This window comes from Crocodylus siamensis, chromosome 11 (genome assembly GCF_052110815.1).
Source record: "Crocodylus siamensis isolate JL-2025a chromosome 11, ASM5211081v1, whole genome shotgun sequence".
NCBI classification, from domain to species: Eukaryota; Metazoa; Chordata; order Crocodylia; family Crocodylidae; genus Crocodylus; species Crocodylus siamensis.
In genome coordinates, this window is record NC_143405.1 from 55,461,848 (window position 1) to 55,488,018 (window position 26,171).

Genomic DNA, 26,171 nt, shown 5'->3' on the forward strand with positions numbered 1-26,171 from the left:
CTGGGATCAATCAGTAAATCAATAAACTGATTTAACCTAAATCAGTAAGTCTATACTACATCCAGGTTTATCTTAAACCAGTTCTGGCCATTTTGAAAGCAGTTTATGTGCACTGAACTTCTGCTGTTACAGATTTGAACTGTTTTTTCAATGGCTTATTACTGGTTTGTGTAATTTTTGTCCCTAGACTTATAGTAAACCTTGTTCAGGTGACTGATTTCCAGGGATCTGGGTTTTCTGTTTTCCATGGAAGATCGGAGCAAAACCCTGGATTTTTCTGTCGTTTTTCTCCTTTTCCCTTTTTAAAAAAAAAAAAAAAAAAAAAAAAAAAAAAGGGCAGGTTTCCCCTTGCAGGCTGGCAGAGGTCCAGCCTGCGAGGGGCTGGGGGAACTGGGAGGAGGGCTGTTAGGCAGGGGGTGTCATGTGCAAGTGTATACTCACATGTGCACATGGCAGCCTGGGGAGTGGTTTCCACAGCTCCCCACAAGTAAATGTGCCCCGGGGGGGGGGGTTGAGGCCCCATAGTGAGGGAGGGACTTGGGCATGGCTGGGGATGGGCCTGCTCCCCAGCCAGGGTGGTGCTTGGGGCCTGGGGCCATGTCGTGTCTCGAGGCCCGATCAGGCAGAGGGATGGAGCCACAGGTAGTTCATCTTGGGGGGTGGCAGGGGAGGCTGCCTCCCCACTGCTGCATGCACTCCTTACGGGGGGCTGTGGAGGGCATGTGCCTCCAGATCTGTGCACAGGAAGGCTGCCTTCTGTGGGCTTGGGGCTCCCTGCCCTGCTGCCCCCCCCCGCGGCCTCCATGGCTCAGCAGGTGGGACCCTGTGCAGCAGGGCTGGGCAAGGAGGCGCGTGCTGCTGCTGGGAGCCCCACGCTGCCATGGTGAGGTGCCTTGCTGCTGCCCTGCCTGCTGGACTGTGGAGGCCCTCTGGGGAGGGCAGCAGGATGGGGAGTCCCGAATCTGTAGCCTTCAGCCCTGTCTGCCCCTGTGCCCCACTGGCTCCTCTCCAGCCATGCCACCAATACGGGAGAGGGAGCCGGGCTCCAAACTTCACTCCATCGCAGCGGCTGCTGCCTCCCACAGGCAGCAGCTGGGGCTTGGGTGTTGCTGGGGGAGGAGGGGGTTGTGGGTCCAGGTCCCTGGCCCTATAGCTCTGGCAGCTGGGGGCACAGGGGGCTCTGCTTGGGGAGTGAGGGGCACCAGTAGAGTCCAGGGGGCTGTGGGTGGGAAATGAGGGGCAATGGCATGGGCAGGGCACTGGCATATCGAGGGTGCTCAGCACCACAATGAAGTGGAACGGGGACATGGCTACAGCTGGACCTGTGTCCTGGTGAGGGACGTGGGCAGAGAGAGCTCTGATTTCCCCCCCCTCCCCCAGGATTAGCCTCCCCCCCCCCCCCCCCCCCCCCCCAAAAAAAAAAAAAATTGCCAAAATGTATAGGTATTCAGCATTTATTTTATTATAGTGAGGTGAGGCACTAGTAGGCTTCCAAATTTACCTTAAAATTGTAAATGTGTCAGTAACATGGATTTTTTTTTGGGGGGGGGGGGGGGGGGGGGGGGCGTTAATCTGAGAATTTGTGATCTTTTTTGAAACAGAAAAATCCAGGACCCCTTCTGATCACTCAGCCTTGTAACTGGAGCTGATTAGAGCACCAGGGCATGTTGATGTGACTCATACCAAGTTGCTAACAGACCAGTCGCAGTTCCCTTGCTTGGAGAATTTTGGGTCCTCTCGACGAGTGTGCAAGAGCCATGATGTCACTTTTTACTAGTTGCAGCATATTTTAAGACAAAATAATGTGTGGCCCTCTCAACAGGCGGAGCAACAACTCGAATTCTAAGTGTCCATTGCAGTGCTGAGGACCAACTTTCTTTTGCACTGCATTACTTTCTCCCATCTTTCAGTCTATTCCAGTGCTGTTTATTTTAAGTTTTTGATATCTGAAACGGGTGCAATTTTCCTCCTTTGAATGTTACTGGATGATATCTGTTCTCCATCTCCCTGCTTTTACCTGTTCCCTGTAAATGATGGTCATTTTTCAGATGAGCAATAACTGATCCTTGTATCCACAGAAGGGACCCTCTTCGGGAACTGACAGAGTGAAGAAAGGTGGATCCTATATGTGCCATAAGGTAAAGTTAAAAGCCCATAGTGAACCTTGCTGGCTTAGCTAATGGGCTGTTTAATAACTGCTGTTCTCTATTTTTAATCTACATTTATTTCTGATGATATAACAAGACTAGGTTACAATAAATATACTTGGCAGCTACTGCTTGACAGGAGCTAGATCCATGTATGAATATTTAAAATAAATAAAAATACTGCGTTAAAACTATGCTAGCCTTTGTTGCTCAAACTAACCATCATAGCTATGCCTATTTAAGCATCTCACTGAAGGAACAAGTACTTGCATTCTCATGTTGCCCATGGCTGAAATGGAAAACTCATTGTGTCTAGGGCTGTCACTACAAAAACTGTCCCAGCTCCAGAGAGGATGGTAATTCTCTGGTTATTCTGTTGGTTTAGTAATGTAGTTTCTAGGCAAGTCCAGAATTAGTGTGTGGTATCTTGACTCTAGAGGCTTCACATTCAGCATTTGAAACAAACAGCCCCTTAGCAAGTTTTAAGAGATGTTCCCTTGCTATTGTATCACTTAACCTCGTTGACAGATGGCAAAAGCAGGAATGTTATCAGATCCAGGCTAACAAAGTCTTTGCACTCTTAGTTCTGAATAGACAGCTCAGGATCCAATCGTTCGAGCATGGGGTTGGACTAGACGAGCTCCTGAGATCCCTCCCAGCCATGCTTTTCTATGACTATGTATTTGCTTAATTTGGTTCACTGACAGTGTTTCCCACGTGCAAATTGTGTTCTCCTGCACCTTTACATTCTGCCATGAATGATTCTGCGCTCAGATCATGATGATTCTTTTCTTGAAGGAAAGAATGTAGTTTCTCTTGAACAGGCCTACGCCATCTGTAGAAACTTAATTCTCTATTATTTTTTTTTGTATATGGGGTCGCCCTAGCAGCTTTGTCACCTAAAAAGCATTTAGTCTATTCAGCTTACAAAATGTACTCTTGAAGTTAACACCCGCCCGCCCATGTTGTTTTGGTTAAGGATGTTTTTGTCGTAGCAAATGTTACCAGATATCTTCGAGTTCCTGTACAAGTTTTTTTCCAACCAAACCTTTTTTTTTTTTTTTTTTTTTTTTCAGTGGACCTAAAAACCTTGAAATGCTCAGGAGTCATTAGAATTGATTAAAAATGTAGAACCTTTTTTCTCAAGCACCTTTTAACGTATAGGAGCCTTAGCCTACAGAAACCTTCTTTAAGCTACTCGGATATACTTAAGTGCTGTCAAAGGTTTGTTTGGCTGGTTTTGGGTTGTGTTTGTTGTTTGTTTGTTTAAGAGCACACCTCTCAATTCATTATACTTTGAGATGACAGTGACTCGTCAGAATACATTGTTGGATTTTGTTTTGCTTTTGTATTTTATAAAAGGGCACATAGGCCAAATTTAAGTTATTTCCGTATTGCTTCACATTCTTACATAGTAATATAAGCAAACTTAATCTGTTACACCCATATATTGCTCAAACCAGCAAGTTTTCATGGAACTGTACTGAAAAGCATTCAGAGTGCAGGTTGTTCTGCCTTCCTTGCCCCACAGCCAAGAATTGGATATTGAAGAAGAGAACTAGTGTCCTTTCCATTTGAGGTGGCTTGCTTTAAATTATGGAATGTCATTAGTGTTTGCAGGCTTTCGGAACAAGCACTTAATTACTAGCTGTCATCCCTGTTCTCTACCATGTAGTCTGTAGTTTTCTTGCATTTTGGGAGCTGTAGCTAAAATTTACTAGTGAATCAAGACAAATGTATTCTGTTCTAGAGGAAGAAAGAAATTTTAACATGCATGAAGGGAGGAGGGGGAGAAAATTCCACAGTTTCATAGACGTTAGGGCTGGAAGGGACCTCGGGAGATCATCGAGTCCAGCCCCCTGCCCAAAGGGCAGGAAGTCAGCTGGGGTCATAGGATCCCAGCAAGATAAGCATCCAATTTACTCTTGAAGGTGTTCAGTGTAGGTGCTTGAACCACCTCCGCCGGCAGACTGTTCCAGACCTTGGGGGCTCGGACAGTAAAGAAATTCTTCCTTATGTCCAGCCTGAAACGGTCTTGCAGGAGTTTGTGACCGTTCGACCTCGTCATCCCTTGGGGCGCTCTGGTGAACAGATGTTCCCCCAGATCCTGGTGGTCACCCCTGATAAACTTATAGGTGGCCATCAGATCACCCCTGAGCCTGCGCTTTTCCAGGCTAAAGAGTCCCATGGCTCTCAGCCTGTCATCGTAAGATCTGTTTTCCTGACCTCTGATCATGCGCGTGGCTCTCCTCTGGACTCTCTCAAGCTTCTCCACATCCTTTTTGAATTGTGGAGCCCAAAACTGGACGCAGTACTCCAGCTGCGGCCTCACCAAGGCCAAGTACAAGGCTTTCCTGGCTTGGTCCCTGCAGGACCGGACCAGTGCGGAGTAATCCTCCTTGGAGGTGAATCCCATCCTCCATCCTTTTGTAGGCTTTCCTTTTTAGCCACAGTAGGTCCGCTAGGTCTCTGGAGAGCCAGGGGGGGCTGCTGTGCCTTCTTGCTGCCTTTCCTCCGTGTTGGAATAGATTTAGCTTGTGCACTGAGGATCGCTTCCTTGAGAAGCAACCACTCTTCTTGAACTCCCATCTCCCTGGGGTCATGGTCCCTGAGGGCCTGACCGACAAGCCTCTTGAGCTTATCAAAGTCGGCTTTTCTGAAGTCAAGGACTTCTGTGTTGCTGACTGACTTGCCAGCTTTATGGCAGATGGTGAAGGTGATCAGCTCGTGGTCGCTGTCACCCAACTTCCCATCCATCACTAGGTCGCCGATTAGGTCGTCCCCTGTAGCCAGTACCAGGTCAAGCAGCGCTTTGCCTCTTGTTGGCCCATAGACTTCTTGAGTCGGGTAGAGGTCATCCACGCACGAGAGAGAGCTTTGCGCCCGCTCAGATTTAGCTGAGTGATCTTCCCAGGAGATGTCCGGGTAATTGAAGTCACCCATGACAACCAAGGTCCTGGAGCAAGCGGCCTCAGTCAGTTCCCGGGCGAACTCCTGGTCAAGCTCGGGACTTTGAGTGGGAGGTCTGTAGTAGACTCCCACCGTTGTGTCCCCTGTGCCGAATTCCCCACGAATTTTTACCCAGAGGGTCTCTAGCTGTCCATGCCAGTCGCCAACATCAGCTTGCAGGGACATGTAGCTTTCCTTCACATAGAGAGCTACACCCCCGCCCCTTTTGTCAACACGATCCCTCCTGTATAGGGTATAGCCCTCTATCCCCGTGGTCCGGTCATGGGTGGAGTCCCACCAGGTCTCCGTTATCCCAGTGACGTCATATTCCATCAACCTAGGACTGGGCTTTAAACCAGAATTAGTGTAACTTCTAATACGTCTTTGATATGATATAGATGGCTTATTGTAAAAGTTTTTCACTTGATACTAAATACTTGGACATTAAGATTGGAAAACTATCTTGGAGTTTAGACACTCATCCGTGAAGATGGGATATGGGAATTTGTCTTCCTTTTTTCTAGTGAATGTCAGAAAAAATTTTAAAGCTGGGAAAACTCCGAGCCTAATATAGCCTGTGGTTTTAGGGCACTTCATAGCTTTCATAGACATTAGGGCTGGAAGGGACCTCGGAAGATGGAGCGCAGCCCCCCACCTGAAGGGCAGGAAGTCAGCTGGGTTCATAGGATCCCAGCAAGATAAACATCCAGTTTGCTCTTGAAGGTGTTCAGTGTAGGTGCTTGAGCCACCTCTGATGGCAGACTGTTCCAGACCTAGGGGGCTCAGACAGTAAAAAAAAAAAAAAAAAAATTGTTTCAGGCTGGACATAAGGAAGAGTCTCGCAGTAGTTTATAACTGTTCAACCTTGTCATCCCTTGGGGCGCTCTGGTGAGCAGACATTCCCCCAGATCCTGGTGGTCACCCCTGATGAACTTAGAGGTGGCCATCAGATCACCCCTGAGCCTATGCTTTTCCAGGGTAAAGAGCCCCATGGCTTTCAGCCTGTCATCGTAAGATCTGTTTTCCTGACCTCTGATCATGCGCGTGGGTCTCTTCTGGACTCTCTCAAGCTTCTCCACATCCTTTTTGAATTGTGGAGCCCAAAACTGGATGCAGTACTTCAGCTGCAGCCTCACCAAGGCCGAGTACAAGGGGAGAATGATGTCCTGGGATTTGCTTGAGAAGCATCTATGGATGCAAGCCAGCGTTTTGGTCGCTTTACTAACCGCATGGTCGTGTTGCAGGCTCACGTTCATTATCCTGAGTGGGAGAGGTGTGGGTTCAAATCCTCAGGCAGATGAGGGAAACTAAACCTTCTGTCTTAATAAGGTACATCATTCTGAGCCTTTCTGAAGACACCCCCAAAGATAAGAAACAACAGCAAACTCCCCAATCTTAATATTCAACCTTCACCCAATCCTTCTTTCTCCCTTGTTCCCCATTGGAGCAAACCATCTGGACCTTTCCAATGGTGCTACTCAACCTCTGTTCATGTACTTCTACAAAACCTCTTCCTACACCCTGCCCACCTACCTCCATTCCTCTGCCTCCTGCAACAGATTTCCCCCTATCCCGCTCCAGTGTCCCTACCAAGCACACATCCGTTCTCTTACGTGGGGTCTGCGGCAGTCCCCTGAAATGCATAAACCCTATCCCTTTCCCCCAAGAAGCACAACATTAAAAAAAGGTCCTAAATTGTCTTTGAACTGCATTTGTCCAATTAGTTGAAAAGTCTGCTACCAGGTGGGGAGGTGACACGCACAGCCCCCAAGAGGGTGGGACTGGGGCATAGTTTTACCATGTATGCTAGTTATCTCAAGACCGTTGTATTAGATCAGGATGATGCAGGGATTGTGTATGGAGAAAGCACAACTAAATTATGTAAGAGGTCACTGAGATTCACAGTAGCTCGTGTGCAGCGGTGGATGTTGAGAGCCTACACGAGAGGAAATTGGAAATATCAATCAATATTATCCCTTGTACTTTACAAAGAGCATCTCATCTTGAGGTTGCTTCCGGTGAGTTAGCGGTGAGAGGAGTTGAGTTTCATCCTGACTGTAGTCTTACTGGCAGTGTAGCAGTTTCATTTCCACCCCCCCAATTCTGCTCTAAGCCCCTTCCCCAGGACTTTGCTGCCTTGTCACTGATTCAGATCTAATTTCTACTATGGGAGTCAAACTCACCAAGGTCATAGGGAAGTGTACTGTCAACTGTGCAGTATTAGTAGGAAAAAAACTTGAGTGTAACCCTGAGCAGGCCACACCTCCAGTAACTAACTGTCTTGACTGCAAGCATGCTGGTGGAGCAAACGCTTGGTCAGTATTTGGTTTGAGGTCTTATATTGCCTGTAGAGATGAATGGGTTCAAAAGGTTTCCTCTGTGGTGATTCATAAAGAGAGACGGGGGGGGGGGAAAAAATGGTCCTTTGGTGGCATAGAACTGGAAGAAGAGCGAAGGAAGCAGATGGGCCCCAATGATGACTAAAGCTAATGAAATGTATAATTTTCTTACCAGGAACAAAACTAGAAAAGCTTTGAGATGGTTGGAAGTAATAATAGAACCGAAAGATGTTCAGAGAGACTTCCAGATTTCCTGGGCTTGGGAAGATGATTAGTCTGAGCAGTAAGCCTTCAGCTTTCAGCTTTTTTGTAGTCAGCTTTCCTCCCCAAAGACTAACTTGTCCCATGTCACATTAATATAATTTGCTGTGAGCGCTTTCAGTGCAGTGAATTTTCGGTTTCCAAACTGAACTTAACCTCTGTCTTCGTGCTAAATAAATGTCTCGCCTACATAAAGGGGTTAGTTCGCAGTAGGCTCAGTTGAGCATTTGATGCCACGTTAGCGACTCTGTACTCTGTCACTCTGTTCAAGCCCTTAACGTGTGCTCAGAATACATCTCTGGCCCAACACAGCACTGTGCACTAGCCTCAGAAGCAGGATAGCTCCATTTAGTGAAGTGATGTGTGTGGCTTTGTTTCCATGCTAGTGAAGGGCTTATCCACTCTGAGCCATCCGGACATACCCCAAGCATCTGCCAACTTTGTAGTGTAATCCTGTCCCCTTGTTTATTGTGCAAGAACTGCCCCATGTATTCCAGTCCATAACACTGGGTACTGTATTTTCTCACATATAATATGGAACTTTTGTTGAAAGGCAGAGTGAAGGAGAAAACAACATCTTTCTTTGTGGTAGGTAACTGGAGTCCCTGGCACATCTTCATTTAATTATGGCATGCTAATAGCTGATCCCAGCAGTTGCATTTCCTGCCGTGTCATTATGGACAGCCCCTCGCATGGACAGTGCCAGCTCCAGTCTGGTCTGAGACCTGGGGCTGTCCAGCGACCATGGTTGACAATCGACTGATTGTTGACCCCAACCCCAGACAGTCCTAGATTTGGTTCACCTGGGGCTGTTTGGGCAGACATCAGCTGGCTGTCAGTCCTGGCCCAGACAGCCCTAGGTCCAGTTTGTAATCTGGGGCTGTCTGGGCTGTAGCTGACAATCGGCTGATTGGCATCTCTGGATTTGAGGGTTTCCCTAGCTGGGAACTTTAAACCCTGCCCTGGCATCTCTGATACCACTGCTAAGTGTGGGGGAGGTCAGAGGCTCCTGGCAGGGGAAGCTAGTGGCAGAACCTGCTCATGCCATATTTCTTCAATATCATGTACACTCTGATTTCTCCGGCAGCTGTTTTTTGGGGGAAAGTGCATCTTGTATGTGAAAAAATACAGTACTCTGAATTTGCACCCCCCTGCTAGAGTTCTGTGCTTGTATTTATTGCCATTCATCTAGTGATTTTTTTTTTTCCTTATTCTACAGACATTTTCTTATCTAGGCTGATGCTTCAGCAGCGATCTTCCTCCCCCCTTTTTTATTTTTCAAATTTAAGTTGAAAACATTAGAACAATACTTATTACTCTGTATGCTACAAAACTCTGTCCCAGCTGAATTAAAACCAGTAATTTAAACTCTTGAACTCTTCCTACAAAGTGAATTAGTTTTTATATATATAAAAAAAGCATGTTATTGAAGCAACTCAAATGTTGGAGTTCATGAAGGCTTTCAGGAAAACATCTGGCCTGGCCTGTAGAAAATGCCACGCAGGGAAAGCTTATAAATAAAGATGTGGGATTAAGATGTCAAACATGCAGAAATCTGGTCACCGCCCTGTATTATAATGAATGTGTTTGTATTGCATTCATCCTGAATAGCTGCTGAGAGCTATTGGGAGCCATCTAATACAAACAGAGGCAGCTTGCTTCTGTGTTTATGGAATTGAACCCTTTCCTAGTAGGATGTTCTAAAAGTTTTAAGGTTTTTGATAAACAGCACAAAAAACACTACTTGAATATATTCTTTGGGTAGAAATGACTACTCTCAACATGCCATCTAATGCAAAAGATAATACTGACATGGACAAAACTAGCTTCTTGGATGGTCCTTTAAAAGAACAGAAGGTAGAGATATAACTTTCAGTCTGAGGGCAACTCTTGACCTAGAAAGTATAGGGTGATTGGAGAGAAATTCCTGAAAGAAAGCTCTCAACTTGGCTGCTGATGAAGAATTTAAATTACTTCTGGGGAGTTTGACCAGCTGCCCCTCCCTGTGCCATTGGTATACTCCCAGAGATGCACGGAGGTGGTGTTGGCAGGCTATTGGTATGAAGGAAAGCTAAGCTCTGAACTCTGCTTGCATTGCCCTGCAAAAATGTGCCCCTGTTGTGGCTCTTTACATGAAAATCTGATACTGTTCAGTTCCTCTCCTTTTAAGGCCTGCAGCTGCTAAGTCATCCTCATAATTAAATTAAATTTCCCACACTGAGATTAATTTCACCCAAGAAGAAAATCAGTGTAGAGAATGCAATGTCAGATGTTAATTAGCAGTTTTGATTAAATTAACACTGGAATAGTTCGGTTTTTTTTTCCCTTTACTGATGAATAACGTGACCCACTTTAAAGCCTCCTGAGTCTACCTTTTTAGGTGATAAAGGTAGGCTGTGTATCAAGACTCTAAATAAATCGGGGACTAGTAGCACAAGGGCTCTTTCATCGGATGCCTTTTTGAACCCCATTTAAATTGTTTTTTCTGTGTGCATATGTGCACGCACCATTCTGAAAAGTGCTTTATTTTTTTCCCCCCCTCAAAGCTGTTAGTTTAGTAAAATCTAGTACTAGATGCTGAATCCCAGTTAGTGGCATAGCTTGCACTGAGCCTTCTGCACCAGGCATGGCCACTGCAGTTATGGCATACCATATCTTTTTTTTTTTTTTTTCCCCTTGGGGCCAAAACTGTTCTCGGGCTTCATAGGTTGTATTGGTGTCTGGGATCTAGTGAAGAACCGTTGCTTGAATTTCTCCTTAAATGGAGGCACAGTAAAGTTGGCAAAAGCAAACGCTGGAGATCTGTCTCTGCACAGCGGGGGGGGGAGCTATACTGAAGCTTGGTTACACAGTGCAACCCAGTACTTCAGCCCACAAGCCCGGGAAATGCACTCTACAACTGAAATGACTACAGAGGAGTAGAAAACAAACTGTCCCCTCTCCTGTGCTTCTTGTGACTCTCACCAGTTGGTAGAGAAACTAGATTTCAACTTGGAGCTACAAAAATAACATCTGGAAATCAGTGATCAAAGGTGCTAATTTCATGACTGGCACCTGTGGCCTATGGGCCAGTAGAATACAATGCAAGATTAATCTTCTTGCCCCTGTTAGAAAGTGAGGGCTGTTTGAAGCTTTGTTCTAGCTCGTACATCAGATTAAACTCCAGTTGTGGGACCTTTTTGTTTCCATTGGTAATATAGAGCCTGAATACAAAAGCTTCTTTATTCCTAGATTCCCAGGCTGAGGTCATAGGTTGCATTGAGTCCACTTTCTCAGACGCCCACATCACCACCAATCTGGAAGTCGGAGAGTAAAGGAAGGTCGGTGGTGTCATTTTGAAACTTTGCCAGCTACTCGCGCTTTAAGTGCAATATGTATAATTGTTAGTAAGATCTTGAACAGCAAAGGGGAACTACGAAATGTCTTAAATATGGTACAGTTTGTAGATGCAGAGTCCTCAGCTCCTCAATATTAAGGTGCACTTCATTAATTTAAAATGCTATCACTCGCTTTGAGTGATAAAAGGGAGAAGTGGAGAAACTCTATCCTACTGTTTAAGTGCATATAAAAGCAGAGCCAGTTATCTCTGCTTTCTGCAGATGGCTTTGGAACAATTCTGTCACTTCAGAGACGCTTTCTAAAATGGAGGAGCCAGTCTGCTTTGTAGGAAGTAGATAAAAACTCTAATTCTTGTACTGACCTACATTTTACAAATAACTCTTTGCTAGTCCCAAGGTTAACATTGTGGCTGTGCAGCTCTAATTATGCCTTTAGTGATTTCATTCTTGGAAAAGGAACAAGATGCAAAGTCCAATAAGTGGATTTGATGCAGAAGCAAAACTAAATCTTTCTCAAGGACCTACATTTTTCTTGTGAAACTGAAGTGAAGCAGATTTCGTCTCATTCAGTACTGCTATGCTCAGATTCTGAATGCTACTGTAATAAAATCCCCTCAGTTATTCAAACAAATTGTTATCCTAATTGCTAATGGTTGGGGTTTTTTTTCCTTTCCTTTTTAGAGAACCAGCAGCAATCGGTTTTTTTGCAAATCGGGTATCTGCAGTGAATGGCTAAATCATGAATTTTGTTGTTATTTTCTGAGTAATCTCTGAGCAGCTTCCCATCCCATTCTGTTAAACCAGAGGCCATCTATCCTTGATAAGGGAGATGAACATGAGTCAAATTTGACCTCTTCTGTTAGGCTGACTAACAGTGATAAGTGATAAGCTCACACATCGCTGTGAGTTGGAGTTTAGACAAACCAGTGACTCAAGACTGTTTGTACAGCAGTCTGTCTCTTCTTTGCCAAGCCCGTGTGCACTAGTCGGGACATGAGCAATGGAAGGTTTGGAGGCTTCCTCACCGGTGGACCTCACTCGCTGCACCGAGCCATGGTTGGGCAGCAAGAGGCAATGGGTGGATAATGCTCCAGTGCTTCCCATGTTTGAGGGACAATTTAAATGATCACTCCTTCTTCCTTAATTTCCAAAAGGGTAACTGCTGCATAATTGCAGTCCACTCTGCAATCAGGCCCGTGAGCCAGAGGAAACTGTCAGTGCAAGATAATCGCTCGTCAGGAACATGTGAGGCGGTTGAGTCACCAACCAGTGACTTGGTTGCTTTTATAGTTACTAACACAGACCATATTGGAGCCTGCTTATCTTTTAACAAGATAGCTACAGGAAGAGACCAGTGTTCATCTCCCCTTCAGTTCAGTTTCTCTTCTTATGTAAGACATTTTCAGTAGGGTTCTTCTAGATGTTGGTATCTTTTTCTTTCCAAGGCTGTTAGGATTTGAAGATGCCTTGCCCCCAAATTGGCAAAGTGAGTGCAAAACTGTTGTGATGTTCCTTAGTGGTGTGTAAAAGCTAGTTGGCCCTTCTGGCAAACTTTCTAATGAATGGACTTGGTTCATCAGTTTCTCCACTTTCCTTTTTTCCCCCCAGTTAGCTGGTCCTTTTGTAGTTGTTTTAATGTCTAAGCTACTAAATGATAAGATAAAGTATAACATGGTCCTTATTAGCCATGTCAGTCAGCTCCAGAAAGTGCGTGGTGGGGTGAGAACTGTTATCGGTTCGATCTATAAAAATCTTTGCATAAGATTCGAGTTTTGATGTTGAGTGACCTCTCATTCCAGTCCAGACTGAAAGCCCACTGGGAGTTACAAAGTCTGCAATAGCTTCAGTCTTAAGAGGAGGAAATGTGATGGTCTAATCTTGGAAAATGGGCCACGCTTTTTTTGGTGGTTTTTCTTGTCCTGAATAAATGGGAGTCCAATGCTTCCCACTATAAGAGGCCTGGTAATGTAAGGGTAAAGGACTCCTTTTAACACAAGTGTAAAGAACACATCACAACAAATTTGGTTTTGAGATGCAGCATTTCCTTTTTTTTTTTTTTTTAGAGAGAATATAGATTGCTATACAAACTGTTACCTGCCATGGGGGAGAAAACTTAACTTAAATACAGAAGTATAAGAAATACAGCACAGTGTCCTTTTGATATGGACAACAACTCTATATGCAGTTTTAAGTTGCAGCCAGCATTTACAATCCTTTTTTGTTCCACAGGGCATGTGTAGATGAAATGGGGGACCCTTAAATTGAAGCAGCAGGTTTCTAAAAACACCCCTTCAATTTAGGGCCCTTCTAAAACCCCTGTGTTGTGCACACACCTGCCACACTTACCTGCCTCTTCAGTGGTGCAGAGGGGAGGGTGAGCTGCTGGTGGGTGGAGCGGTCCCTAGACTGTGGGGGTGGGAGCTGGTGCTTTCCTCCATAGCAGCGGTGCCCCCCCTCCCCTCCACAGCACCTGTCTGCAGGCACCCAGCTCGGACCGTCCTGGGCGGCACTGCAGCTGCAGAGGGAAGCACTGGGCCCCAGCACAGCTCAGGCAGGCAAGCTCGGGGGAGGGGGTGGGTGGAAATCAGGCTCACTGCTTTTCTTGGGTGGAGCCTGCCTTGGGCTGCTGCCAGGCTGCCTGCAGGGCTTCCTGCAGAGCCCCTGAGCTGCACAGAGCCCCGTGCTTCGCTCCGCAGCTGTAGGGGCAGCTAAACCAAAACTCCTCGGAGTTTTAGTTTGCTGCACCCCAAGGCACTTAAGACACATTATGCCGCCAAATTTGCTAGAGTGGCCGCAATTGATGCGTTATACGCTGCCAACCTGTGCAAACGCCAACACCATTAAAGCAGTGCAAAAGCATTTAGCCTGCTTTAAAGTGTTGTGCACACATGCCCCTTGTTTTGTCTACACACGGCCACAATTATTGGTAAGCTAGAAACTATGCTACTTGTGCAGTTTTCCTCGGTTTACTTCTAGTGCATTTTTCTGCTTTTAATTGGTGCTTCCAATTAATAAAAAAAAAGGGGGGAGGGTGGGGAGGGGAACCAACACAACCCCCAAACTCTAAGTAGAAAAACATGCTCTCTTCCTATTCCAGTCTTCTGGCTTGTAATCTTTTACAAGTTGATAGCACTCTTTCATTAAACTCTAATCTGTAGGAAGCATCTACTAAAACACAATGCGTTTCTGTAGCAATGAATAATGTCCAAATAGCTTACAGATTTTCTTTCATTTTCAGCACACAGGGAAGATAGCATTTTATGAACACAGCCAGTAGTAGCCTAGAAACACCTTATTACAAAACTCGGAGCAGGCCTTCACCAAATGTAAGAACTTGAGTAAAACACAAATGACTGGAGGGAAGGCAGCAGGAGAGAGGAGGACAGATTAAAGGGGTAGAAAAGTGTTCAGAAAACTACTACAATAGTTTTTCCTTGAGCTTCTCTTTTCTCGAGTAGGGTTTTCTAACTTGCTGACATCAGTATGATATCTGAGTCTGTTATTCAGTAGTACAGATCACACCTTGACCAACAACTGAAGTGATCTAGGGTGATCATGGTCTTAACCAGCTCTTGTTATGGCTTGTATTCCTTGAGTTACTGGGTTAATTTATGTTCTGTTTTTTCTCTCATCTTCTAGTCCTATTGCTACAGGTATCGCTGCGCAGCCCGCAGCCAGAACACTCCAGACAGCTCAGCTTCAAACCTGGGATTTCGTTGTGCAGCAGATACCCTGCCAGATGACTTGTAATGACCAAATTTGGAACTGTTCAGCTCTCTGTGGCTACAAAATGTCCCTTCACCAAGAGGACTTTGGTGCAGTTCCAGTCTGCTGAGAAGGCTCTTTGGTAATCGGTGACCACCAAGACTGGAGAAGAAATTGGGGTGTGAGAAGAGAAAATTATTGGAAGAACCACTTTCCAGAATGAGTCAAAGCCAGTAGGGGACAGTCATTCCATTTATCTTTGGAGAAGTTGGGGTTGCATTTACCTCTAAATCGTGTTAATTAAAATAGGGAGGAAATGCTCTTGATTGAAGGGTGGGACTGTTGCAGACTTACACCAGCATAAAACTGAACAGAACTTTGCTTGGTGCTTTTTACAAAGGCTAATTTTGTTTCAGATACTATTTTAAATACTTTCTATAGAGAAGATCTTTACTGAATAAATTGGTTGGTGGACTTTCTTAAATTTATCTAATCCTTTTTGACAAGGCCCTAAAATTAGAGGTTAACACATTCTGGGTAAAAGAAAAGCTAGAATTTAGCCTGTATATGGCATCTCAAGTAAAACTGGAAACACTGTCAATTATATCCAGCGATGAAAGACAGAGCAGTTCAATAGCGCCATTCTATAGATTACCCTATATTGGCAATATGTAGGGGGTTTTTTGTGGATTTTAAATATCCAGTATAAAATGCAAAATTTGGCTGTTGTCCCTGAACAGCCTTTCCAGAAAAGGCCTTTCTAGATGTTGCTTGTTTCTAGGCTACAGACTGATTAATGTATTATGTGGACATGCAAGTAAAGGTTCAATCCTTTTTCCTTTGGTAGAGCAAGGGTAGGCAACCCAGGGCATGGGTGCCAGACTATGGCACATAAAGGCATTTTGCTTGGCATGCACACACCTTGGGACAGATGGTGGGAAAGGGGCTGAGGCTGTGCTGCCACAAGGATTGGGCCCCTCATGGCTCCTCGCCATCTGACCCTGGCACACCAACATCTTAAATCAAGGTTGCGGGTGTTTCTTGGCACTTTGCCCAAAAACATTGCCGACCCCTGTGCTAGAGAGTTGTCATGATAAAAATGCACTGGAGTTTTTTTACTTCCTACCACGTATTGCCTACGCTTGTTTTTGGAGGGCGCTGATACCATTTAAACTTTTCTATTGTAACTTCTTAATTATCTATGATGGTGAATAACTGCTTGAGTGACAAATTGTTGGAGGATTCTTGAACTGAAATGGAAAGTTGTTTTAAAAAGCTGCATTTAAAAAGAGACTTTAGAGACTTTCTAATCTGTTCTTTGCTCTTAACTTCCAGGCTACCCAAATTGCATCCTGTGTGATGAATATTGAGATTAAGGCTCTTAACCTGAATCTGACAATCCCTTGAGATTGGGTCTCCAGCAGGCATGCTCAGCCACTGACAGCAGACCAGATCTGTCCCCAAGCACCGTGTTATCTGGTCTGTGGAGTGCATGGGTTGTAGCCCCAAGCACTAGATCGTGTGCACGGTGGCGCACAGCCTGATCCGAGCTGGGTAGATGCAGTGCAGGGCAGGGCCCAATCCCTTTCCGAGGACTAGCCGCATACAACTCACCTGGCTTGGAGTCCTTGGATCTGGCCATTGTAGTAGGGCCTTTGGTGGTAGGTGCCTTCACCCAAGCTGCACTTCATCTGGGGGATGGGGAAAAGAGGCAGTGTCTGTGTCCTAGCCTGCCTTTGACTGAGTTGGGTCATTCCTACTTGCCACTGGAATACATTGCTGAGCCCTAATTTAGACCTTGGAATTCTTGCTTTCATGATGGTGTCTTTCAACAATGCTTGGATGCTAATGGGGAGTGTCAGACTTGCATCTCCATGAGTGGAAACACTAGTTATGAAAGCTTTTGTTATGTCAATTTTAATTAGTTCTACATGGGTCCAGAGTGAGGGGCAGGGGCTGCAGGACACCAGCAAGGGGGGGGGGGGGATGGAGCTTGGGAGTGAAGGGCAAAGGCAGGGCACAAGCATATTACTACCTCCCTAACCATATAGCCCTCTCCTCACAGGTGTCCTCCTTTTTTTTGATACTAAAAATACAGTAACCTGGGGCAGGGGCAAGCAATGCCCAGCCAAGGCAGTAATTGGGTACCTGGGTCTGGAAGAAGGACTGAGCTGGAAGGGGGGCCGCTCCCTGCTGCTGTATGCACCCCTGGGGGAGGAATGGGGATCTGTGTGCAGATCTGACCCTGGATCTGCATGCAGGGCAAGAGTGGGCTGCCTGCTGCATACTTGGGGGCAGGGACTACGCCAGCTTCTTTCTGGTGGCGGGGCTGGGCCAGGGCTCTGCTCAAGGGAAGTGGCAGTGGCTCTGGAAGAGGTGGCTACAGGGTGGGCTACAGCCACCCCCAAATTTCCTGTAGCCACCCCTCCGAGTGCTACTGCTGCCTGCCCTGAATACAGCCCTGGCCTCGAGCCCAAAGCAGGCAGCCTGCCCTCGCCCCGCACACATCTGGGGGGGCACATGCCCTCCATGCCTCCATTAGGCGTGTATGTAGCAGCAGGGAGCCACTCACTCCCCAGACAAGCTGCCTGCAACTCTGTCCTGCTTCTGGTGTTATGGACCCATTTGCTGCCCTGGCTGAGCAGCTGCTGCCCCACTCCCTCTCTGGAAGCTTGGATTTCCCCTACACCCCTTCCCTCTTCCCATTTCCCACCCCCTGACAGATTTACCAGCCAAATGCTGTTCTCCAAGCTGGGTTGCATTCCTGTGGCTATGAGCATGCCCCACACTATTCATCAGTGACATTATTGGCTACTCTGGCCAAAAAAAGCCAGTTGTTGATAAATGGTAATTTTCCTTTCATTGCTGCCGATCCAATAAGCAACTGATTTATATAGGGGTACCTCCTAGTTGTAAATCAGTTATCAGTGCCCCAATCCAATTCAGCAATTCCCTCATAACATAAACAACTGCTTAACAAAGCATGTGTTTCAATGCTGTGCTGAATCTTTGTTTAAGTAGGGATCAGTCTTATAACGCTAATGGATGCGAGTGCTGTGGGTTTGAAAATGCCCGTACTTTGTGAGCAGCCCAAGTGAAGGCCCACTAAAGTCCATGTCGTTCCCAAAGGAGACCGAGGTCCATCTGTTCCAAACTCTTGTAGGATTGGACCTTAATTATGGAGTTTAACTGTTTAAGAGCCTCTACTTTTGAAAGGAGGAAACTTTTGTGATGGGACTTGAATCAGAACCTGAAATGGGGGTGAGCTCTTCTTTTCCCTTTCTCCCCCACCCCAGCCCTTCTCTCGGGGCCATAAAAGAACATTATTCTTCTTGAAGGGCTTGAAAACTGGCTGCACACTTCATCAGCAGTTCTCCGTAACCAAAGCTAGACCTCATTTATAAAATGGGGCAAGGGTAAGGCAGAAGGCCATACGCTTGGCTGCTGGAGACAATCAGCAGGAAAAGTGTCCAAATTCCCTTTGCCCTTTATCACTATCGAGTCATGTTTCAGTTCTAAATCAAACAAACAGTTGTCCTCATAAGTAGAAAAATAACATGTCACATTTGGTTTATGGAACAGTTCATTTATCTGTATCTGAGATGGGGCAGCTTGTATTGTATGCAGAAAGGTTATGAAAAGGCTGAGGTCAAATTGAGGAGAGCAAATAAATCAAGGGCTTGTGCAGCCAACAGACTCTAGTTACTGCTGCTTATGTGCCTCAAAACTATTCCTGCATCTTAATTGAAGCTGGGGAAGCAGAGTTTTAAAGCTTTTGTTCTTGCTCTTGTATAGTAACTTAACTGGAAACTATCTTGACCATATTGGTTACCTACATGGATTTTGGAACAACTGCAGCTTTATCCCCAAACTTCGAACATATGCATAATGAAAAAAAATTAGGGTTCATGCACATTAGGTGTTGGTGCAAAGGGCATGCCAGTGACCATCACCTAGAAATGCTTGATTCCTACAAGACTTCTTTTGAAGTGTGAAGTGGTCCCCTCCCAAATAATAGCTACTGGCCAGACTAATAGGGGAATGTTTAACTCTGATAGGGGAAAAATAATGGAGACATGCAAACAACAAAATGAAATGAAAATACTTTCACATGCATCATAACAGTTAAAAAAGCACTCTGGAAAAGACCAAGGTTGTATTGAAATAAGATTACATAGTGTTTTTCAGCTTTGTTGCTGCTGGGACCCAGAGTCAGCAGCTGCTGATCTAAGAGTCTCCTCAGCTGCATGATTCCCAGCCCAGCTAGTGGGCATGGTGCACCCCTGCTGCTGGGAGCCCCTCGGCTGATGAGGGGGTCAGCCACCAGGGAGACCCTGCTCCATGTGCAAATTCAAGCTCAATAGCAACCAGCTACAAAGTTAGTACATATTTTCAAGGTCTAATTTTATAGCTGGTTGGACCTTTTTTATGGTGTGATGGCTACTTTGCAAGTGTGGCTGGTCTTAAGGTAATTGCACAATTAACCAGTTAATTGCATGGTACTTGTATGGTATGGAGTGGACGTTGGAGATCCTTTGGCTTAAAAGCACTTGCATTAATCCAGGCCCACCTGATTCATTTGTATAAAGTGCCCACAAGAGCAGGAAGAAAACCACCTGGCAACTTCCTTCCTATCTTCTGCTAAACAGCTACTTTATATTTTGAAGTGAGTGGGCTTTTTCTCTGCTTCTGTTGTGTGTTAGGAATGGGGATATGGAATTGATATATCAAGATACAGGGATACCAGTGGGGAAATGGAAAAATCTGGATTGAGGAGACCAATAGACTAATAAATAAAACACTTGGCTGTGCAAGAAAAAAAAAGGTGCTAAAATGCTAGTTTAAGAGAACTAACTTCTCTCTGCCATCTGTTGAGCACCACAGGAACAGTGTTTTTCTACTACAGATATCCATGACCAGCTATAATTTGAATCTGTTTCAGAAGTCAGACTTGCAGGTTTGTTCATTCATCCATCCATCCTTTTTCTAGTTTTTAACTCTGAAGTGTCTGACTACTTCTTCTGATATTTTGCCCCATGTTTTTTGTCTCTATCTGACATCCTAATTCGTTCTGCTTTTAAATGCCTCCGTATAAACTGAAGTGTACTGTGCTGCTTCAAAGAGCAGTTTGCATTTTCTTCCCACTCGTACAGGCTTTTTTTTTTTTTTTTTCCAACGGAAGCTGAAAGCACTGAGGTGATGCTTGCTGTTTTTGCAGTGATGCCTACTTGGAAGTCGATGCTGGTACCTCATCAGCTGTGCTTTGAGGTGAGAGAAGAGGAACTATCATGAAGGAAGCGTGGTACATGCAATCTTTGGCGTACAATGCAAGGAAAAATAGTCTGCAGAGAAGTGGTAACAACAGAGTTGGATCCCAAGTTAATTGCAGTTAATCAAGCTACTGAATGGTCAAGGCAATTCAGGAGGTTTTGTTGTTTTTTTTGTTTTTTTGAATAGCTTTTATTTTTCAAAAATGTATACTGAGACCCACTTTCTTAAGAATACAGCTGACACTACCTTTTGCAAGTGCCAGCTTTCACTTCTATCCCTCCATTTCCTTTCTAGTTCTAATTTGTAATCATCTGACCTTTTTTATCTGGCTCCTCATGCATTTCTTTGTGATTCACCTCCTTCCTTTTGGTTTTGGATACCTTCACTTAAAGTGAAGCAAACCAATACAAACTAAAACAAGGAAGTTGAAGCCTAGATGTGAGAACCACTCCCCCAGTGATACGTCTTGCCATCCTATCTCTTATCTACCTTGAAACTGCCAAAGAGCATTCAGGATGCACGAATTCTAGCATCCTAGTTTTTGCCCAAAGCTAGCTCTACCAGTCAGGACTGAGGTACATTGCAACCGCAGCTTCTAAAATTAGCCATTTTTTCCCTTTTCCTATCCTCTGGTATGCTTGCCCGCAGCACTACTACACATCTGCTTAGTTTGTGCAACAGCTGTATAGTAAATCTGTGTCACTTACACAGTATGTAAGCATTAAACCCTTATGGTGGCAAAAAGGTTATGTCAGCTGCCTCTTGAAAATGCTGTGAAATGTGATGGATGGAAGATGAGTACCTCTTATACTTCAGTATCTGTGAGCAATAGTTTTAAAGCCTTTTGTCAGTTCTGATTTGGGTTTTAGCATCAACTTTAAGGAGCCATAACTAGTTAAGCAGAGTTAATTTTCCATTTCCCCACATCCCTCCAGTGCTTTGCTAGTGTAGCTCTTCTTGGGTATATGTTAGGAAGGAGGTGAACATTCAACAAAAAGGAATAATCATTAGTAAAAATAGGTGCTATTTTAATTAACATTCCATTAGCTGTTTCTAGGGAATCTAGGAAACAAACTCAGAATCTTTAACACAACTTTCTTTACATGGTGTAGGGTAGAGAGAACTGTCAAAAGGCAAAAAAGAAACACAGCATTTGGCACCACAGTAACAGGGTTTTTTTACTCCTCTGTCTTCCTCCAAGACTTCTCCATCTCCTTTAGGTCCTGGCAAGTTATGGGATCTTCCAGAATAATCGTATGAGAGTTCCTGGCCGGCAAGGATATCTGTAGCTGCAAAGAGTGCCAATTTAGGCACCATTGAGTCTATTCGAACAGGGACCATAAATAGATTTGGCTCGCAAGAGTGGTTCAGGAACCTGCCAACATTACCTATATAGGTAGGATCAACATATGTCTCCATTATCTGTCCATCGTGAAGGTGCTCCCTTACTGCTATAATATAGTTTGAATCTTCTGGTGCCTGTGCCTGTATTCTTCTATATGCCTCGTTGAAACCTAAAACTTCCCCGGCATATTCGCACACAAATCTTCCTTTGGGTATGAACTCCAGAGTGCGAAGACCCCACCCCTTCTTATCGGTGTGGAACACCTCCAGCTGGAATTGCAAACCCCTCTGGACAACCCTATTTTGGCAGGACTCGCTACACTGGCACATAGCATTGCATTCAAAAACAGGCCTAGCATAGCCCATTGCACTTTCTAGGCTGCTGATGCACAGACTGTTGTAATTTTCACCGTGGCGAAGGCATGAACACGTGGCAGCTGTGCAGGAGGCACTCGGACAAACGCATCCAGGAAAAACGATCTCGGAGGGGTCTATGTCTTCACCTGCTCCAGTCACGTGTTCTGGGCTATACTGTGAAAAGGAGAAAAGCCAAATGACTATTATGACTGAAGGAAAATAAAACATGAATTAATGTCTCTTAATACTTACCGTTCCTATTGAACGTGTTTTGGACATGTAATGATGATGACAACTTCTCAAGTGGCTATGATTTGCCATCATTGGGTAGGCAGATGAGTATCTCTGCAATCAATGCTGCTTTTGCCCCCAGAATGGGATGTTCAAACCTTGCCCCGCCACCCTTTTTTTCCTGTTCACAAGCCAAAACTTGCTGTAACTAGTTGGTGCTTCTTTGCTTACAAACTAGAGTTTTTGCAAGACTTGTAATCACAGAAATCTGTCTATTGTGGCTTCTATTTGCAAAATCTAGCAGTTGCTAACTAGCAGGATACTGCTGTATTATTTTATTTTTTTTTAAGTTTTTCTTTTCCAAAGAAGTCTCAACTGCTAGAGACTGAAGTCCCACGACACGGGGCAGGTGTGATAATGCTGCTACCTTTCCTCCTTCAAATTCACCACAGACTCTCAATCCTGGCCCCGGGAAGCTCTCTGATCTTTCATGTGCCAGCATTTCTAATGAAGATGAATACAAGGGGGACAACCGTCTCTAAATGCAATGTATAGGAAAATGTCTCTAGATAAAGGTGTGGTGTCTTTTGTTATTTTTCCTCGTCCACCCAAGAAGCTGGCTTGTCTGGGAGAGTTACCTGTAGCAAGGGAAATGGGTAATTATGAACAGTTAAATTTTTCATCTCTATAATTTTAGCTAATTATTTAAATAACTTGTTTTGGGTTTAGTTAAAAAATGCAAGTTTTAGTTCCCCTGGAACTGGAAAAAAAAATAGGCAGGCCCTCATACTCATAAGATAATTTCTAAAAAAACCCCTAAAAAATCTATTACCCACATCAAAAATAGCTGCCTCACTGGCCCACACAAAATGAATGCATCTAATTTTATCTATGATGGTCAGACATGATATAGACTCTTTTCAGTAATAAAAGCATTCCTTCAGACAGAAAAACTAAATATGTTATTTATTTGTGTACTAGAACAGAAACGGAAGCAAATGGTGAAGATGAAAATATGTCTATATGGCACAAAAGACACTGTAAAATTTCATTACAATCATTTAATGCTATTTTGGCTGTTTAAAGGCTGTCCTAGCAAAACAGTTTTTAATTTGTGGATAACCTCAAGCCTCATTTTTTACTTTGAATATTTATTATTCAGAAAAGCTTTATAGTTTGTAGAAGTGTAGGTACCATGCTTTATTGATACCTCTCCCAGTAATTTAATCTTCCCAAGAGGAAAATGTGTTACACTAGCACAGCCATGTGTGCTCAAAAACAGCAGCAAAAGCTGTACAGATTGCATTTGAGCCTCCTTTCCTTCAAGGGAGAGATCTGGTTTAAGCCAGAAACCAACAAGTTTCAATTCAGGCTTTCAGAATTGAACAATGCCCCTATTAAACAAACATTCACATCAGCATGAACATTTGTAGCGTAAATAAAGTCGGTTTTAACTTGGGAGTCAAAGTTAGCAGAAGCATAAGAGTCAGTCCCCTCAGGCAGTCTGTTTTAATTAGGGACTTTTTTCTATTTTCCAATGTACCCATGAATGAACTGAAATAAAACCCCTACTTTCCTATGTGCCCATAGGGAATTTGGTGCTGGCTATAAAAAAAATTAGAAATGGCATTCCTGAAATTTGGATCTTTTCCTTCAGACCTATGGAAAGTGACCACCTTAACAGTGTAACTTGCTTCTTCCTAGCTGTGAACAGCAGGGGCCCTCAACCAGGGTCCCACAGCAGTACCCTCTGGTGCCATTTTTAAGGGTGCAAAATCCTGCATGTGATCCACAAGCAATATCAAATAGGAATCCAAAGCATCCTGCCCTCTTGTGTGGTCTGAATTCATGGCAACAGGAGAATCCCTCTGTTCTGGTTTTGGGGGTGGGGGCAAGAAATGAGCAAAAGCAAAGAGCTGGCATTGCCCAAGGGGATCTTCAGTCCGACAAGCTCGAGAACCGCCTCTCAAAAATGCCAGGTTGCTACTCCCATTGCCACCTGCAGCCGGGCACGCTCAAGTGATAACCCCACAGTCCAGCAAAGCATTTGCTCTGTCTATTAGGCCACTAGTTCTCAACCTCGTTTAGACTCGGGGCGGCCTTGGAAAGCAACAGCTCTTTGTTTGCACGGTGTTTTCTGACGACAGCGTTGTAGCAGTGATGATCCAAGGATTAAAGTGAAATTAGTTTTTTTCTCGGACTAGCTACTTTGTGGGGGTCAGATCAGAGGAAGAGCGTCTTCATTGGAAAGCATATCTAACTTGATCCCTGTGACAAAGCTGGTCCAGGAAAAGATCTCACCCTAACAAATCCTTGCCTCTTGCAATGTATCCTGCCCACATTAACGACAGGGTGGGCACTCGCGACTCCTCGGATGAGTGAATTTTTTCATCACTCACTCATAGGCTTATTTTCAGCTGTTCTACGGAGGAGATAACGCCACAGCTGCCTGCACTAAATCCCCGTTTTCCAAATTACCTCTGCTATAAGCACTCAACAAAGTGTGATTTATTTTACGCAGAGGAGAAGCTGGACTTCCAAAAAGGCAAGGCTCGAATCAAACAGAAACACCCGCCATGTTTTGGATGCTTCCCTCTCAGTAGACTCGAGGCAGCTTTGGAAAACGACAGCTCTTCGTTTGCACGGTGTTTTCTGATGACACCACTGTAGCGATGATGGTCCGAGGAAGCACAGACGAACAAACGGATGTGAAAAATAGGCGATGTTACGCATGACTCGAGTTGCGGGACCCGGCCCTACGTTCAGATTTAAAGCTGGGTAGAAGCTAGCTCAAGATTGTTGTTTATTACTACATAAATAGGTAGTAATAACTACAGGATATTTATATGAGCTAACATAACGTTATGCAGGATAAATACAACCTGCACCCTCACCTCCTTTCTTACAGCTTTTTAGCGTGACGGGGACTTTGTGCAGGTGACCCGTCTTACTGTCGCATGCATCCCCATTCCTGCGTGATGTGACTTCGCACTTGCTGCGCACCCGCGTGGCGACAAACCAGTCGACTGCGCTAACATTGGACGGGGCAAGGATGCATTTAATGTGCAATACGGACGCTGCACACGTGTCCGGTCTAACCTCGTGTGCTGGGAACGATACCTGCCCCGCCCCGCGTGCTCCGTGAGCGGGAGTACGACTGTGCACGTGTGTCCGGTCTGCAGTTACGGCGAGATGTTCCGCAACGTATGTAACGAGGCCCGCGCCTCTCCCCCCGCCCTCGGGCCGGGCCTACCTGGAAGGCCGCGGGCCCGTGGGGAGGCGGCGCCCGCACCGGCACCGGCAGCGCCTCCAGCCCCCGCGCCAGGTCCGCGCCGCGCGCGGCCCGCTCCATGCCGCCCCATTGGCTCGACGACGCCGCCGCGCCCGCGCTCTGACTGGCCGCGCGGAATGACGCGCAGGGAGCGGACCCGGAAGTGCTTGTACGCTCTTAAAGGCGCCGCGCGGTCGGGAAAGGCTCGGGCGGGTTGCGCCGGCTCAGCCCCGCGTCGCCTTTAAAGGCTGCTCAGTCCTAACAGCGCGACTTTGGGGCTCGGGGCGGCACCCACAGTCCCGCCCACAGCGTGACGAGGCGGTGACGTGAGTGTGGTGTGTGACGTCACGACGGTTGATTTATTCTATGAGGAATAATTGAATAAGAGGAACGTGGCGATGATTACGTCATGGGATGACAACAGCGCACACTGTACAGATCAGTGATATTAACAGTAACAACACCGGTCATAGCGGAGTAGCCCGAGCAGATATGATGATGTCATGTATAATCCTAATAGTCATGGTGATACCGGGAATAACAGCATCACAGCATCCGAGGCAGATCGATAGATAGTTCTATATATAGATTACAAAATATAGATATACAGATACGGCTAATATCCTCTGATTCCCATTACTATTAATATAGTTATCTATCAACTGTATATTAATTATATAATTAACACATTCCCATTAATTATAGGCATACCAAATTAATATACATTAATATTAATGTATGCATATATTAATGATATATCACATTAATTGCAACGAATATTAACTATAATAGTACTAATATTACTACATGAATGTAGTAATTATATATGAAATTAATTATGTAATGAATGTATAGTGTGTGTATTATATATATAGATCCTGCTATTCCTGTTTTATATATATATCTCAGCCATAATAGGAACACACCCACAAAGACACACATATAAAATATTGGCTGC

General features: G+C 45.0%; 2 protein-coding genes across 6 annotated transcripts in view; one reads left to right on the forward strand and one right to left on the reverse strand.

The window, feature by feature from the left end:
* Positions 1-18,435, forward strand: part of SUMF1 (sulfatase modifying factor 1) — a 63,500-nt gene extending 45,065 nt beyond the window's left edge. Inside the window, exons 8-9 of one of the 2 annotated variants that reach the window (XM_090022089.1) lie at positions 2,079-2,138; positions 14,674-18,435. In XM_090022089.1, coding sequence (XP_089878215.1) covers positions 2,079-2,138; positions 14,674-14,784 — 171 coding nt within the window. In that variant the 3' untranslated portion in view covers positions 14,785-18,435. The remainder of the gene's footprint in view (positions 1-2,078; positions 2,139-14,673) is intronic. The other variant, XM_090022091.1, reaches the window with a different exon arrangement.
* Positions 18,436-18,531: 96 nt separating this feature from the next.
* LOC149855906 (histone-lysine N-methyltransferase SETMAR) lies at positions 18,532-26,123 on the reverse strand. Of its 4 annotated transcripts, none has more exons than XM_090022093.1 (3): positions 24,837-25,514; positions 21,964-22,580; positions 18,532-21,885 (listed from the first exon to the last, which is right to left on the reverse strand). In XM_090022093.1, the coding sequence occupies exons 2-3, from the start codon at positions 22,033-22,035 to the stop codon at positions 21,073-21,075; spliced, it is 885 nt and encodes a 294-aa protein (XP_089878219.1). In that variant the 5' UTR covers positions 22,036-22,580; positions 24,837-25,514; the 3' UTR covers positions 18,532-21,072. The 4 variants fall into 4 exon arrangements, 3 of the variants coding, with proteins under 3 accessions (XP_089878219.1, XP_089878220.1, XP_089878218.1); XM_090022094.1 differs by having other exon boundaries at positions 25,196-25,288; XM_090022092.1 differs by lacking the exon at positions 21,964-22,580 and having other exon boundaries at positions 25,196-25,513.
* Between the last annotated feature and the right edge of the window lie 48 nt (positions 26,124-26,171).